Genomic DNA, 17,236 nt, shown 5'->3' with positions numbered 1-17,236 from the left:
ACCTCACACAACCCGTAGCGTGGTGCTTTCCATTGATGCTGACCCACTAATTCCTACTGGCTACTGACACATGTGCCCCTTTGTCCAATAAAAGCTTTTACATACAATACATACAATATGTACTATTGCACATTCTGTCTCTGCTTACGTACTCATAGCATCTAAGTCTAATGGGGACGTCTTTCGGTGGAATTCGGGTTCTCTCTTGTGTTCAATGGCTGCTTACTTCCTTCCCGTTCACTTCTGTTACTGTTATGATGATAACTCCGTTGGTGATACATGTTGCCTTTACTCCACTAGCACTGCCTCTGCACATGCGCCGTATGCCCACATCCGCTAAACCTCACTTTTATGGAGAATACCCTACGCTCATTACGTACACCTGTTGATGTATCGATTTCCTCACATTCCATTGCCAACCTACCAGCAGGATGGAGATGCTTAGGAGCACCTGTGGCCACCCCTCTTGATTTATCCGGTGGTAAGCCTCCCGGAAAAGTGGTGAGCGCCCTTTGCTCGGCTTCCTGCAGCTCTATTTGCTTCGTCATTCTGTCCCAGCTGATACGTGAGTACATTCACTTTCCTTATTCTGTCGGCAATATCCTCTATCGTTCCCAAAATAATCTTGCTCTGTTCTGCTTCCTGTACCTCAGTAGAACTCCCTGCTTTAACTGCTCGAACGTCTCTGCTTTTCTCAGTGCTCTTGTGCAGCTCACAAAAGTTTCTGCCTCTTCTACTAGACGTAATTTTGCCACCCACAACAACTGTCTATCTGACAAGCAACTAATACCGGCCGACATCGTCAGGTTCTCCATGAACGACACCACACCCTCAAACGACCTTCCATAAAAGCCATTTGGCGGCAGCCTGATCTAGCTCATGACCTCGTAACTGGGGCAATCCTATCTGCTCATACTTGACCGCCGTTTGCCCCTACTGTCCTGTGTTTCCTGCCGACAGCTCTGCTGCCTTTTCTGTTAACAAAGGCATTGACTCTGACTACGAAAAGCCCTGTGTCTCTGGCTCTGCCGCTGAAACACCTTTACCTTTCATTAACACACAAAAGGCACTACATAAATACACCACAATTCCTAAACAGAAAAAAGAACAAAAAATCACGCTTTACGCTTTATCATTAATCATTCAAATTCTCTACACTTCCTCGAAACTTGGTCTCAACGGTGGCACGTAAGCAAATTACAGATACTGGCTCAGCGCACAGGACAGAGCGCACAAGCACACTATGTTACAACATGTAACAGGCTGCAAATACTGCTTCTTGCTTTTGCCCCGAAACACAGACACATTTGCTGGTTCCTCTGTCCTAAACAAAGTAGCTCTTAAGTTAAGGCGACACTACCTACTAGACCCCATTTCTATCACAATCAAGAATAAGCAATAGTTCTCTCACTCATCCTCGAATTGACACTGCAGGCCGTGTTCCAGACGTCATACTGAATGAACGAGACAACCCACTGGCGACGCCACCGCCATTTCTGACGCCAATTACACTGAAGAGCCGAAGAAGCTGATACACCTGACTACCGTGTAGGGCCCCCGCGAGCACGCAGAAGTGCCGCAACACGACGTGGCATGGACACGACTAATGTCTGACATAGTCCTGCAGGGAACTGACACAATGAATCCAGCAGGGCTGTCCATAAATCCGTAAGAGTACAAGGGTGTGGAGACCTCTTCTCAACGGCACTCTGAAAGGCATCCCAGATATGCTGAATAACGTTCACGTTTGGGGAATTTGGTGGACAGCGGATGTGTTTAAACTCAGACGAGTGTTCCTGGAACCACTCTTTAGCGATTCTGGACATGTGGGGTGTCACATTGTCCTGCTGGAATTGCCTAAATCTTTCTAAATGCACAATGAACATGAATGGACGCAGGTGACCAGACAGGATGCTTACGTAGGTGTCACCTGTCAGAGGCGTATCTAGACGTATCAGGGGTCCCATATCACTCCAACTGCACATTTCCCAGACCATTACACAACCTCCACCAGCTTGAACAGTCCCCTGCTGACATGCAAGGTCCATCAATTCATGAGGTTGTCTCCATACCCGTGCACGTCCAACCGCTCGATACAATTTGAAACGATTTATGAACAGTCCAATGTCGGTGTTGACGGGCCCAGGCGAAGAGTACAGTTGTATGTCGTGCAGTCATCATGAGTAAACGAGTGGGGCTTCGTCTCCGTAAGCCCATATCGACGATATTTCATTGAATGGTCCGCACTCTAACACTTGCTGATGGCCCAGCATTGAAATCTGCAGCAATTTGCGACAGATTTGCACTTCTGTCACGTTGAACGATTCTCTTCAATCGGCGTTGGTCCCGTTCTTGCAGGTTCTTATTACGGCCGCAGCGATGTCGGATATTTTATGTTTAGCCGGATTCCTGATATTCACAGTAAACTCGTGAAGTGGTCGTACTAGAAAATCCCCACTTTATCGCTAACTCGGAGATACTTTGTCCCATCGCTCGTGCGCTGGCTATAACATGACGTTCAAACTCATTCAAAACTTGGTAAGCTTCTACTGTAGCAGTCACCCATCTAACAACTACGCCACGCACTTGTTGTCTTATACAGGCGTTGCCGACCGCAGCGCCGTATTCTGCCTGTTTACACTATTTGTATTTGAGTACGGTTGTTTATATCAGTTTCTTTGGCGCTTCATTGTATATACTCTCGGGTGATGTGGTGTCTGCAGTGCCGGGACCGCAGACCGCGGAGGTCTGAGTGGGGAAGCAGACCAGTGAAGTCGCAGATAGAAGCGGCTGTGTTGATGTGTAGAGGCGACCAACGTCCCACTCCGTGGGAAGAGTGCAAGTGGCTGTCAGCTGACAGCAAGCTACCATCCAGCTGCCTGCAACGCAGGCGCGCCCAAGTTTGCTGACTCCTGCGCTCGACGACTGCACGCTACTATGGTGCCAGAGCCACAAATACCAGGTGTCAGTGGCTCACTAAGGAGAAAAGGAATCTGGCAAAGGTAGCCAATTCTGCGATGAGTAACCCCGCCCAGGCAGTCACTGCGTGCAGGGTGTAGGCGCGGCCACTGCAGTCATCCAAGGCGGTTGCTGTGCACAGGCCGCAGCCCACAGCCCCCAGCGCAGGAGTCTGGCTGCTGCTAAGGCCCTCTGCGCTCTGGCACTATGTGTGTGAAGGGACGACCTGGTACAGGACGCCGGTATTGCGGCAGAGACAAAAACTCGTGTCTGCTGCTGGGAACTCTATGTGATCTCCGCGTCTGGTGGCTTGACCCGTCTCAAAGTAGTGCTCCCTGCCGCCGTTGGATAAGCAGCTGCAGCAGCAAGTCGTATACTCCTAGCTCACTCATTTGTTACATAGTTTAATTCTTAATTTCTTTGCGTGTTTTTGGTACTTGCATTGTTTAATTCATAAATTTCGAGCGTATTATAGTATTTGAGAGTTGTAGCATCGCGTTTTAGTACCTGAATAGTGTAAATTCGCGTAGTCGTTTGTCTACTGTTTTGTTTTGAACGGCCAGTGTCGGTTGGTCGCAGTCAGTGTGCTACCTGCCGCCGTTGGATAAGCAGCTGAGCAGCAAGTCGTATACTCCTAGCTCACTCATTTGTTACATAGTTTAACTCTTAATTTCTTTGCGTGTTTTTGGTTCTTGCATTGTTTAATTCATAAATTTCGGGCGTATTATAGTATTTGAGAGTGTAGCATCGTGTTTTAGTACCTGAATAGTGTAATTTCGCTTAGTCTCCTTCCGCCGCCGAGCAGTGTCAGCAGTGCGCAAGTAGCAGCATTACTGCATTTACTAGGCAATCTTGTATTTTAATAACCGTTTAAATTTTGTCGATTTGTTTGCGCTCTCTGTAGATTAGTTCAGACGTTCTTAGCAAAACAGTTTTTAGCATGGATAGGGACTGCAACTGCTGTGTTCGGATGCAGGCTGAGTTGGCATCCCTTCGCTCCCAGCTTCAGGCAGTGTTGGCTTCGGTCACACAGCTTGAGGCTGTTGCCAATGGGCATCACTGTGGGGGTCGGGATGGGGGTTTGTCGGGGACGGCCAGCTCGTCCCACGCATCCCCTGATCGGACTACGACTGTGGTTGCCCGACATACTGCCCGCATTGAGGCTGATCCCTCACCTGTGGTAGAGTGGGAGGTCGTTTCAAGGTGTGGCAGGGGGCGAAAGACATTCCGGAGGGCTGAACGGAAAGCCTCTCCAGTTTGTCTGACGAACCGGTTTCAGGCTCTGTCTCAGGCTGATACTGATCTTCGGCCTGACATGGCTGCTTGTCCTGTTCCAGAGGTTGCCCCTCAGTCTGCGAGATCCGGGCAGTCGCAGAGGGTGGGCTTACTGGTAGTTGGGAGCTCCAACGTCAGGCGCGTAATGGGGCCCCTTAGGGAAATGGCAGCAAGAGAGGGGAAGAAAACCAATGTGCACTCCGTGTGCATACCGGGGGAGTCATTCCAGATGTGGAAAGGGTCCTTCCGGATGCCATGAAGGGTACAGGGTGCACCCATCTGCAGGTGGTCGCTCATGTCGGCACCAATGATGTGTGTCGCTATGGATCGGAGGAAATCCTCTCTGGCTTCCGGCGGCTATCTGATTTGGTGAAGACTGCCAGTCTCGCTAGCGGGATGAAAGCAGAGCTCACCATCTGCAGCATCGTCGACAGGACTGACTGCGGACCTTTGGTACAGAGCCGAGTGGAGGGTCTGAATCAGAGGCTGAGACGGTTCTGCGACCGTGTGGGCTGCAGATTCCTTGACTTGCGCCATAGGGTGGTGGGGTTTCGGGTTCCGCTGGATAGGTCAGGAATCCACTACACGCAACAAGCGGCTACACGGGTAGCAGGGGTTGTGTGGCGTGGGCTGGGCGGTTTTTTAGGTTAGATGGCCTTGGGCAAGTACAGAAAGGGCAACAGCCTCAACGGGTGCGGGGCAAAGTCAGGACATGCGGGGACCAAGCAGCAATCGGTATTGTAATTGTCAACTGTCGAAGCTGCGTTGGTAAAGTACCGGAACTTCAAGCGCTGATAGAAAGCACCGAAGCTGAAATCGTTATAGGTACAGAAAGCTGGCTTAAGCCAGAGATAAATTCTGCCGAAATTTTTACAAAGGTACACACGGTGTTTAGAAAGGATAGATTGCATGCAACCGGCGGTGGAGTGTTCATCGCTGTTAGTAGTAGTTTATCCTGTAGTGAAGTAGAAGTGGATAGTTCCTGTGAATTATTATGGGTGGAGGTTACACTAAACAACCGAACTAGGTTAATAATTGGCTCCTTTTACCGACCTCCCGACTCAGCAGCATTAGTGGCAGAACAACTGAGAGAAAATTTGGAATACATTTCACATAAATTTTCTCAGCATGTTATAGTCTTAGGTGGAGATTTCAATTTACCAGATATAGACTGGGACACTCAGATGTTTAGGACGGGTGGTAGGAACAGAGCATCGAGTGACATTATACTGAGTGCACTATCCGAAAATTACCTCGAGCAATTAAACAGAGAACCGACTCGTGGAGATAACATCTTGGACCTACTGATAACAAACAGACCCGAACTTTTCAATTCTGTATGTACAGAACAGGGAATCAGTGATCATAAGGCCGTTGCAGCATCCCTGAATATGGAAGTTAATAGGAATATAAAAAAAGGGAGGAAGGTTTATCTGTTTAGCAAGAGTAATAGAAGGCAGATTTCAGACTACCTAACAGATCAAAACGAAAATTTCTGTTCCGACACTGACAATGTTGAGTGTTTATGGAAAAAGTTCAAGGCAATCGTAAAATGCGTTTTAGACAGGTACGTGCCGAGTAAAACTGTGAGGGACGGGAAAAACCCACCGTGGTACAACAACAAAGTTAGGAAACTACTGCGAAAGCAAAGAGAGCTCCACACCAAGTTTAAACGCAGCCAAAACCTCTCAGACAAACAGAAGCTAAACGATGTCAAAGTTAGCGTAAGGAGGGCTATGCGTGAAGCGTTCATTGAATTCGAAAGTAAAATTCTATGTACCGACTTGACAGAAAATCCTAGGAAGTTCTGGTCTTACGTTAAATCAGTAAGTGGCTCGAAACAGCATATCCAGACACTACGGGATGATGATGGCATTGAAACAGAGGATGACACGCGTAAAGCTGAAATACTAAACACCTTTTTCCAAAGCTGTTTCACAGAGGAAGACCGCACTGCAGTTCCTTCTCTAAATCCTCGCATAAACGAAAAAATGGCTGACATCGAAATAAGTGTCCAAGGAATAGAAAAGCAACTGGAATCACTCAATAGAGGAAAGTCCACTGGACCTGATAGGATACCAATTCGATTCTACACAGAGTACGCGAAAGAACTTGCCCCCCTTCTAACAGCCGTGTACCGCAAGTCTCTAGAGGAACGGAGGGTTCCAAATGATTGGAAAAGAGCACAGATAGTCCCAGTCTTCAAGAAGGGTCGTCGAGCAGATGCGCAAAACTATAGACCTATATCTCTTACGTCGATCTCTTGTAGAATTTTAGAACATGTTTTTTGCTCGCGTATCATGTCATTTCTGGAAACCCAGAATCTACTATGTAGGAATCAACATGGATTCCGGAAACAGCGATCGTGTGAGACCCAACTCGCCTTATTTGTTCATGAGACCCAGAAAATATTAGATACAGGCTCCCAGGTAGATGCTATTTCTCTTGACTTCCGGAAGGCGTTCGATACAGTTCCGCACTGTCGCCTGATAAACAAAGTAAGAGCCTACGGAATATCAGACCAGCTGTGTGGCTGGATTGAAGAGTTTTTAGCAAACAGAACACAGCATGTTGTTATCAATGGAGAGACGTCTACAGACGTTAAAGTAACCTCTGGCGTCCCACAGGGGAGTGTTATGGGACCATTGCTTTTCACAATATATATAAATGACTTAGTAGATGGTGTCGGAAGTTCCATGCGGCTTTTCGCGGATGATGCTGTAGTATACAGAGAAGTTGCTGCATTAGAAAATTGTAGCGAAATACAGGAAGATCTGCAGCGGATAGGCACTTGGTGCAGGGAGTGGCAACTGACCCTTAACATAGACAAATGTAATGTATTGCGAATACATAGAAAGAAGGATCCTTTATTGTATGATTATATGATAGCGGAACAAACACTGGTAGCAGTTGCTTCTGTAAAATATCTGGGAGTATGCGTACGGAACGATTTGAAGTGGAATGATCATATAAAACTAATTGTTGGTAAGGCGGGTACCAGGTTGAGATTCATTGGGAGAGTGCTTAGAAAATGTAGTCCATCAACAAAGGAGTTGGCTTACAAAACACTCGTTCGACCTATACTTGAGTATTGCTCATCAGTGTGGGATCCGTACCAGGTTGGGTTGATGGAGGAGATAGAGAAGATCCAAAGAAGAGCGGCGCGTTTCGTCACTGGGTTATTTGGTAACCGTGATAGCGTTACGGAGATGTTTAATAAACTCAAGTGGCAGACTCTGCAAGAGAGGCGCTCTGCATCGCGGTGTAGCTTGCTCGCCAGGTTTCGAGAGGGTGCGTTTCTGGATGAGGTATCGAATATATTGCTTCCCCCTACTTATACTTCCCGAGGAGATCACGAATGTAAAATTAGAGAGATTAGAGCGCGCACGGAGGCTTTCAGACAGTCGTTCTTCCCGCGAACCATACGCGACTGGAACAGGAAAGGGAGGTAATGACAGTGGCATGTAAAGTGCCCTCCGCCACACACCGTTGGGTGGCTTGCGGTGTATCAATGTAGATGTAGATGTAGATGTTTGCTGTAACTGAACTGGCGACATCTCTCAGTTACCAGCTACCAACAGCTACAGTCGTTTTACACTGCACCTTCTCATAGATTTGTAGCGCTACACGTCAATGGTGTGAGAGCATCGAAGAAGCTGAGTTACCAGAATTGCAGGTTACCATGACATTCGCCAGATTTTGGCCCCTCTTAATTCCACCTGTTCCTGTATTTAAACACTTTTTAAGTTGTCAAATGTCTTGCGTCCGATGAATAGGTAAACATTTAGCAGACGACTGAGAATCACATTTTATAGATGGATTCTACTGGTTGGAAAAACAATGGATTACGTGCATTGTGAAGCGGTAGGAGGCTGGTTGGGAAGTGGCAAGGTACTGCGATCACAAAATAAAGTTTACTAGAACAGTAATTTACTGACCAAGAATTAAAATTTTTACAACCCTTGACATGCATGGGAATAAGATAATAATTATAAGACAACATAGATTACCCCGCATTAGAATGCCAAGACGAAAATATCAAAAAATTCAATACTAAGCAGGTCAAAGTTTTAAGTAGCTGCTGCGCAAGTGATTAACGAAGAGTTACAGGTAAAGACCAATCAAAAAATGATCCTTAGCAACTGCGCAAATCGCATAGGGTCCAACGATAAGGATCTTCCTGCAATACAAGAATAATTTAAAATTTCAATTAGTTGCAGCACGAGTGGTTAACGATGAGCTAGAGGTCAAGACAAATAAGATAATTATTATTAACTACAGCACAGACAGTTTGAGGCACAATCGTTAATATCTAGCACGTCAAAATCGTCTTATGTAATACAATTGTATACACAATTTTCATTAAGGGAGATGATACCTGCGCTATAAAGACCAGTACACATGTAACACCGCCAAACTTAAGTGGACAGAATTACACGACAAGGGACCTTAATAGAATTTACGACAAATACATGGTAACAGAATTAACAGACGGCGGTCATGTAACAAGTTTACAGTTGGTGAATGTGCTTCAGGACATACAGAAATTGGTAACTATTTTGGAGGATCTTAAACACAGAAAGCTTTACAGCGCAATGGCAGAGCAAAACATCAGATTGAACTTATATTAAAGACCACCTCTAGATGGTGTAGCTTAGATTTACTGCAACAGGATTTAGAAGAAATCAGTTGCAGTAAATCATCTACAATCGAGATATGAAACAAAAAAAAAAATATCAAGCCAAACGCTTTATTTCAAACGTTACAGGAAAATGAACAGCTGCAATAGCTGACCAAATGCGCAGAAGACGGGATCAGCTAAGCCGGTGAGCAGCAACCGTAAATAAACAGGTGACAACGTAATTGTCACACAGGCGGCTAGATTCTAGAGTAGTAACTGACTTGTAATACAGATCTGATGTAATCAGCTGGCCAGCTGTCTTACCAAATAGATAAATGTTTCGCAAAATCTTTTCGTGTATGTCACTGGATCGACCAAATCATACAATAAAGTCCTTGATAAATAAAGCATTCAATAATGGCTAATCTGTTCTGTAACACACACATACAGGTAGAATTAAAGACTATTCTCGTTAAATGTAAAACCAATAAATAAAATAAGTTTGACAAGCACTGAAATAGTTAAACAGTATTTTAATAAAATACAGGAATCCAATGAATTAAGCCAATTGGGCAAGCACTGAGCGTTAAGTACTACTCTAATGACATGTCAAAACCATCAATCAATTAAAGGCTGATGAGCGTGGAATAAACACTATATTCGTAAAAATACAGGGTTCTAGGTAATATGTGAGGCAGGTAGCTTACAAGTAACCTTAACTAACTAGCTAGCTAGGACACTACTTTAATAACAAGCAAGACACATTAAAGTATGATAGAATGCATGATATAGAACAAATATGGGCAGGTAGTCTACAGAATGCGTCTTGTGTACACAAGCCGGCCACGCTCCTCAGAAACGCGGCGAGACACATTCGCCACAAATCGCTAACCCATATCCAGGAAAACGATTAGACACAGACAAGTATCAAAACATAAGCCAAGCACCTTTGGATCACAGCATCTGACGGGAGGAACGACACAAGGATTAAACAGGCCAGAAAGTAACCAGGATGCAGCGCTTAACATATAGGATCAGAATAAAATTACTGCCTGTTACAAAAACGCCTCAGCTTATAATCCACAGTATGTGAACGCAACAATTCCATGAGCAGGCTCATTTGCCTTAGCAACCCAGTAGGTGACAGACTCCAGCCGACCTAATAGCGCCAGTAATACTCCACAAGGCAGGCACTACCTTTCAGCTATGTTCGGCTCAAGAGAACGCTCGCACGTCCTCTGTAAATGTGAACCTCCTCCTGCCCATTGCTGCCAGCAGGTTACTTCCCACCAGATAGCCAAGACAGTCAAGCGCGACCCTATTTCTGCATCTCCTCTGGCGGCCAGGCATCTTCTGAAGTCCCAGCAACGCGACAGAGACGAACACAGAACGTAGAACGTTCCACCTTGACCTTCTACATTGAAACTCGCTGTTTGTAGGGATGATTTCTTTCAGGAGAATTTCTACTTTTTTTCACCTGTACATACCTCTCTGAGCTCTGGCGAATAACAAACCAGATACCTATAGAAGACCAGATACGAGAGAGAAAGTGGGGTTGGTTGGGGCACACCTTGAGAAAAACAGATGGAACCATCGAGAAAAAAGCATTGGAATGGAATCCCCAGGGAACAAGGAAGAGAGTAAGACCTAGGGGCACATGGAACAGCACAGTGGAAGAGGAAGCAAAAAGAGTTGGCAAGACCTGGGCAGAATTGAGGCAATTGGCCAAAGACAGTGACGGATGGCGAGCTCTCCTTGATGCCTTATGCCCCCATAGGGGCCAAAGAAATTAAGTCAAGTAAGTCAAAATACCTTCCTGGTACATGGTTCATAGTCTAATTAAACTGACGGAAAAGAAATCACAAAACCAAAAAATCATTAATTTAGAGTAAAGAAATTACGGGAATACATTTGTCTAGGTAATATATTTAACTGATAAAAATTGCAAGATGAAAGGTTAATGTCAGCGCGAGATAAAGGATTGCGAATGTGATGTGATGGTACATTAATAACTGGTGTAACAGCCATAATGTTGAATGTAAGCATGAAAACGTGCATGCGTTGTGTAGTACAGGTGCCGGGTGTCAGTTTGGGGGATGGAGCTCCATGCCTGTTCCGCTTGGTTGGTTAATATAGGGACAGTTAGTGCTGTTTGTAGACGACGCTGGGGTTGTCATCCGATGATGTCCTGTACGTGCTTCACTGGAGTCACATCTGGTGATCGCGTAGGCCGTGGCAGCATGTCGACACTATGTAGAGCGTGTTGGGCTATAACAGCGGTATGTGGCCGAGCGTTATCCTGTAGGAAAACATTCCCTGGTATGCTGTTCACGAATGGCAGCACAACAGGTCCAGCCACCAGACTGTCGAACAAATCTGCAGTCAGTCTACGTGGGATAACCACGAGAGTGCTCCTGCTGTCATACGAAATCGCACCCCAGATCGCAACTTCAGATGTAGTTCCAATGTGTCTAGGCCGCAGACAGGTTGACTGCAGGCCCTCCACTGGCCTTCTCCCAATTAACATACGGCTGTCACTGGCACCGAGGCAGAACCAGCTTTCATCGGAAAACACAATAGACGTCTACCCTACCTTCCAGTGAGTTCTCGCTCAACACCACAGAAATCGCAAATAGCCGTTGTTTGGGGTCAGTGGAATGCACGCTACAGGGCGTCTGGCTCGGAGCTGTCCTTGAAGGAACTGATTTGCAACAGTTCGTTGTGTCACTGTGGTGCCAACTGGTGCTCAAATTGCTGCTGCAGATGCAGTACGATGCACCAGAGCCATACGCCGAACACTATGGTCTTCCCTCTCGGCAATGCCTCTTAGCCGTCTGGAGGCCGGTCTTCTTGCGACAGTACATACTCGTGACCACAGCTGCCAGCAATCATGTGCAGTGGCTACGCAGTAACGCAGAAGGAACATCGAGTTTCTCATAGCTCCATTAGACGGCCTCATACAAACTCAGTGAGGTGCTGATAATGGCGTCTGTGTCACCTTAAAGGGATTCTTTACTAACATCAACTCACCACGTCCAGTCTTAAAGATAACTAACGCTCACGACCGTTACAAAGTGTATTTAAAGCAAAGCCTATTTGCATCCTCATAGTGGCACTAGTAGCATTACTCTTACGCGGCTCGGGCAAAATTTGAATAGACATCATTTGTCAGATGCAGAAACACGCCATCAACTTTCGTTTGTGTCACGCAACTCCTTCTTCGTGTTGCGATTTTTTTCCGTCAGTGTATTTGTATTTTGTATTTTCTTCTAACATGTATTGTCTGAAATATTTCTTAAGTATTCACAGCGTTTGCCCTTTGTTACAGCAATGCAGGTTAATCTTTCACTGATTTTTTTCCTTATTATATTCCACATCTCTTTCTTCGAAGGATCGGACATCACGTCGATATTGGTAGACACTTATTGTTTAGACGAAGATATGGAAGGCTAGCATTGGATTTCAACCATTTCCTTTCCTTCAGATGATACTGATTCGTAACAAAACGTATACATTCCCAATGCATCTTCATATGGCATACATTGCTGGGAGAACAATGGAATATTTTGGGAGTTTGCTAAGAGTATATTTCTTCTGTATGAAAAATTTTGTCCTTAGATGATAGTAATTTGGTACGTGGGGCCTGAAATGTGTTTCATTTTTGTCTGTTCTGCTGACAAGATCCATTTGGTTCCTTCTCAGATACAGCTTACTGTATTGGTGGACACACACTGCTAAGATACCCATCACAGTAATCCACATGAAATATGCACAAGTTGGAAAACTCATTGAAAGGAAGCGAGACGTCATTGGACAACCACCCCTCCACTGAGTTTTTGTCGAGAACAGCAAGGTACTCACTTCTCATGGCTGTTGAGGCAGTGAGCAGCAGTCAAGATATACGTCTCGCTGATGAGGGAGCCGCCGCACATCCAGTCGATCTCCTCCTCATCTCCGTAGCCTATCACCGCCTACAACAGAAAACATCACCCACTGTACACTACGTTATGCATTACTGTCGCAGATTGTTTATTACTGATGAAATGACATTTATGAGCCCTCTTTCAAATTATATGACATGCTAATAGTGTCCCACCATGTTTGATTCTTGATATAAATAAATGATGCGATATTACTTAAAAAAAGCAACTTCCCATTAAATTGTGCATTATGCAGGATGTACCGTACAGTCACCAATAACAGTAGAGTTTGGTGAAAAGGAGATAAGTGAAACTGATTGTTTCAAATTCCTGTTTGTGAAAGTTGACAAGAACTTGAATTTATTGTAAATCATACATTATACATCTTTCTAAGTTCTTAAATTCAGAAACATTTCTTTCCTTCTGTGATGGTTGATTTTGATGATGACAATTTCAGAAAGTTAGCTTAATTTGCATGCTTCCATTTGTTAATGTCACAGTGAGTAATGAATAACATACTTGTACAGAAACTTGTTTTAAATGTAACAACCGTATTCGAATCTCATGTACAAAAATATACTCACCAGAAAGAGCCTGAACATTAATTTCCTTTATTATGTGTCTAGTCTGAAAATAATAATACCGTTTAGAAACGTCACACTATAAACAAAATTACCATCCAGTATTCACAGTTTAACCTTACTCTAGCACAGAATGATGCAAAGTATGTAGCTACAAAATTATTTGCTAACTACTCTAGAAAATTAAAGATGAAAGCTAATTGACATCATTGTCAGTGAATACATCTCCTTAGCCATATACAAATTTTACAATGGATAATTTCTGGGTCTTTGGCTTTCTGGTACTAAGTCTGAACGCAGAAAATCATTTAAATGGTGCATAAGTTCCTAAATTTTCAATGATAAAACTATAATATTTGGAAAAATCATTTTTTAAATCATAGTGATACGCCTAAAAAATGAACCGTGAAAGATTTATGTAACTAAAATACCGAAACTCACTAAATTCTAAAAATTTTGCTTTTTTGGTAATCTCTACAAATCTTCACTTAGCACCAGTAAATATTTTATCAATAAATGTTCAAGTAATTACATTCTGCATTACTAAACCAACAAGAAAAATTGAAACTGAAACTCCCTGGCAGATTAAAACTGTGTCTGGACCGAGACTCGAACTCGGTACCTTTGCCTTTCGCGGCCAAGTGCTCTACCGTCTTTTTTTTTTTTTTGGAAATATCGTTTTGCTCTATATTGGTCATTTGGTACATTTGCCAGAAAAATAATGTGAAATAGTATGATCAATTATCCTTACATACACAGCCTTTTCAATGACTTTAGCAAACACTGGTGGCATAGAAATAGGTTTAAAATTTTCCACATTATCCCTTTCTCCCTTTTTATAAAGCGACTTTACAAGTGAGTACGTTAACTGTTCAGGAAACTGACCATTATTGAAAGAAATTTGCAAATATGGCTAAGTACAGGGCTAACAAGTGCAGCACAATACTTCATTATTCTGCTAGTTACTCCATCACATCCACGAGAGTCCTTAGCCTTCAGTGATTTAATTATTTACTCAGTCTCCCCCTTGTCAGTGTCACAGAGGAGTATTTCAGACATCTGTCTCGGAAAGGTATTTTCCAAGAGAGTTATATGATTCCCTGCAGAAACTAGATTTTTACTTAATTCACTAGCAATGCACAGAAAGTGACTGTTATCTACTGTACATATATCTGACTTATCTGTAACACAAATATTTTTACTGTGAACTGACTTTATATCGTCGACCTTTTGCTGCTGACCAAACACTTCCTTCACGACTGACCATATGGTTTTAATTTTATCCTGTGAATTACCTGTTCTATTTGCGTACCACACACTCTTTGCCTCCCTAATAATATTTTTAAATAACTTACAACACTGTTTATAATAGGCTACTGCAGCTCGACTGTGACTACTTCCAACATTTTGAAAGACTCCCAGGATTCCCAATTTGTTCTACATGATACCCATATCCGACTAGTCATCCACCCAGACTACCTTTTACTGCTAGTAGCCCGCTTATAAGGTTCTAATGTAAAGCAACATTCAAAGAACATGAAAAATATGTTAAGGAAAGTATTATAATTCTGTCATCTATGTTATAGGTACTATAAACATCCTGCCACTCTTGTTCCTTAACGAGGTTTAAGAAACTCTCTATTGCCTTGGATTAGCTTCTCTACATAGTTTGCAATTATATAACATTTGTTTGAGGTCAAAAACCTTTCAGTGTTAAAATTTTTACGTCATAATCTGCAAGGCCATTCACCCATTTACTCGTACTGAAAAACACTATGGTTGTACTATTGTTTCCCTGCACCCTGGTTGGAAAAACACAGTCTGCATCATATCATAAGAAGTTACGAATCTTCCATCATCCTTTTTCTTACACAATCACGTACAAAATTAATATTAAAGTCACATGTAACTAATTTTTAGTACTTTCTATAAAGTGAACTAAGAACCCTCTCTAGCTTGAGCAGAAGTGCTCTGAAGTCAGAGTTAGGGGACCTATAAACAACAACAATTAGAAGTTAGTTTCACTAAACTGAATTGTCCCTGTTCAACATTCAAATAACTGTTCAGTGCAGTGCCGTGATACGTCTACGGACTCAAATGGAATACTGTTTTTAGGTAGGCCTACATGGTGACTCGCCCACTCGGCAAAGAACTGCTTGACAAACAGCCAGCTAATCTGTATCCTGGTAAAGGATTTTTAAGTTATTTAAGTAGTGCCCGGATATACCAATAATGTCGGAGTCAACATCTATAAGCAGTTGACTAACTTTATCTCTAATACCTCTTATATTTTGATGAAAAATGCTAATTCCTATACTACTTGGATACCTGACCTCCTCTGAAGGTGATTCATGTGTTAGAGGGACTTCCTTGAAGCAAGAGTACCATCACCTGACTTCAATCGAAAAAAGATACAGCTCTGACACCCATGAGTGATCTCACCACACATTACACTGTTACGTATAAGCTTTGCCAGCCTCCCCTTGCTGTAACTATTGAGGAGCAGGGCATGCCTAGTGAAAGCCGATCTATTTTGTCGACTATGCTGGCCACACAGGTCAAACGTGTTCTGGATCTAAACATGTTTTCAGGTACGCTTTACTTTAAGAACATTTCAGGAACGATAAAACACGGAAACGCTGTTAGTATGTGTACTCAATTCATGGACCGTCTGTCGGCCTGATTTCTCCTTCCTCGTTACTGAGAATGTGCAGGGGGAATGAGGGTAGGTTACTTCTATGTTCTCTGGGATCGAGATCATTACTGATGGGACGTTATCTTACATGAACAGGGGAGGAGGATGAATCGTCTTGTCATTCTTGTGTCGTGGATTGAGCAAACCATAGAAAATATAACGTAGAATGGCTCAAGCCGAAAGTGGGTTCCGCTGCATCTCGAGTATCTTATTTCTCCAGGACCTGTCCGGTTCCGGATGGAAAGATGCAGTGGCGATGGCAGGGAGGGAGAGCCGTTGGAATCTCACGTGAATATTTTTATTTTAGTCATGCTGTAGGTAGAAACATAATTTGCTACTTATTAATGTTTACCTTACATTTGCCATTTCTGCATATGTATGCATCGAAAAGTGATATTTTAAAAAAATTAGTCGGAGCAGTATGATTTTCTTGCGAGAAAAAAGTGCGACGAGAAGTAATAAGCCGAGCGGCAGTAGCGAAATTTCATCTTTAGACTGGTGAAATGTGGTTAATAGAAGTTAATACTGCCAGAAAGACTGTATAATCAAGAAAGGCACTGAATTTATTGAAGAACTAAACAGTGAATACGGGTGGCAGTTGCTTGGATCTCAGGCCGTTTTGAAGTAATGGTGAAGAGATCTTTGGAATAGATTAATTTATGGTTACTGGCTTCAGCTGAGTAACATTTTCAGTACTGAATTGTTAAATTTTCCTGCTGGAGAAATCTATGGAAACCATAATATACTGACTTTCATTAACACCCAGACTCTCATCCATCAGGAATAGCAAAACTCTGCTTCGGAATTTTAAGTTTCAATAGTGTGTCAGATGAATATCCTGGCACTGAAATCTCACTGTCTAGATCTACTGGTAATTTTGTGTAATAAAGTGTCACGGAACTGATTCCATATTTAATAGTGGAAAACTGTGTTCGACGCGGGAAGTGAAAAAAAGTCTTATAACGACAGAGAGATGTACAGGTGGGAAGATATATATAGCAGTCGATTACTGAAATTGTTTGGGGTGATTAATTTCCTTTTTCGAACAGTATCCGAGCTTAAAATGTAAGTTTGGTTCATATGGCTCTGAGCACTATGGGACTTAACATCTGAGGAATAGAACCTGCGACCGTAGCGGTTGCGCGGTTCCAGAATGAAGCGTCTAGAACCGCTCGGCCACTGCAGC

General features: G+C 43.4%; 1 protein-coding gene across 1 annotated transcript in view; it reads right to left on the bottom strand.

Moving 5' to 3' along the window:
* The window catches only part of LOC124545816 (serine protease snake-like), a 224,964-nt gene that overhangs the window by 96,240 nt on the left and 111,488 nt on the right, over positions 1-17,236 (bottom strand). The window contains exon 3 of the mRNA XM_047124771.1: positions 12,716-12,825. Coding sequence (XP_046980727.1) covers positions 12,716-12,825 — 110 coding nt within the window. The remainder of the gene's footprint in view (positions 1-12,715; positions 12,826-17,236) is intronic.

This window comes from Schistocerca americana, chromosome 1 (assembly GCF_021461395.2).
Source record: "Schistocerca americana isolate TAMUIC-IGC-003095 chromosome 1, iqSchAmer2.1, whole genome shotgun sequence".
Lineage (NCBI taxonomy): Eukaryota > Metazoa > Arthropoda > Insecta > Orthoptera > Acrididae > Schistocerca > Schistocerca americana.
This window is presented reverse-complemented; position numbering and strand designations above follow the sequence as displayed.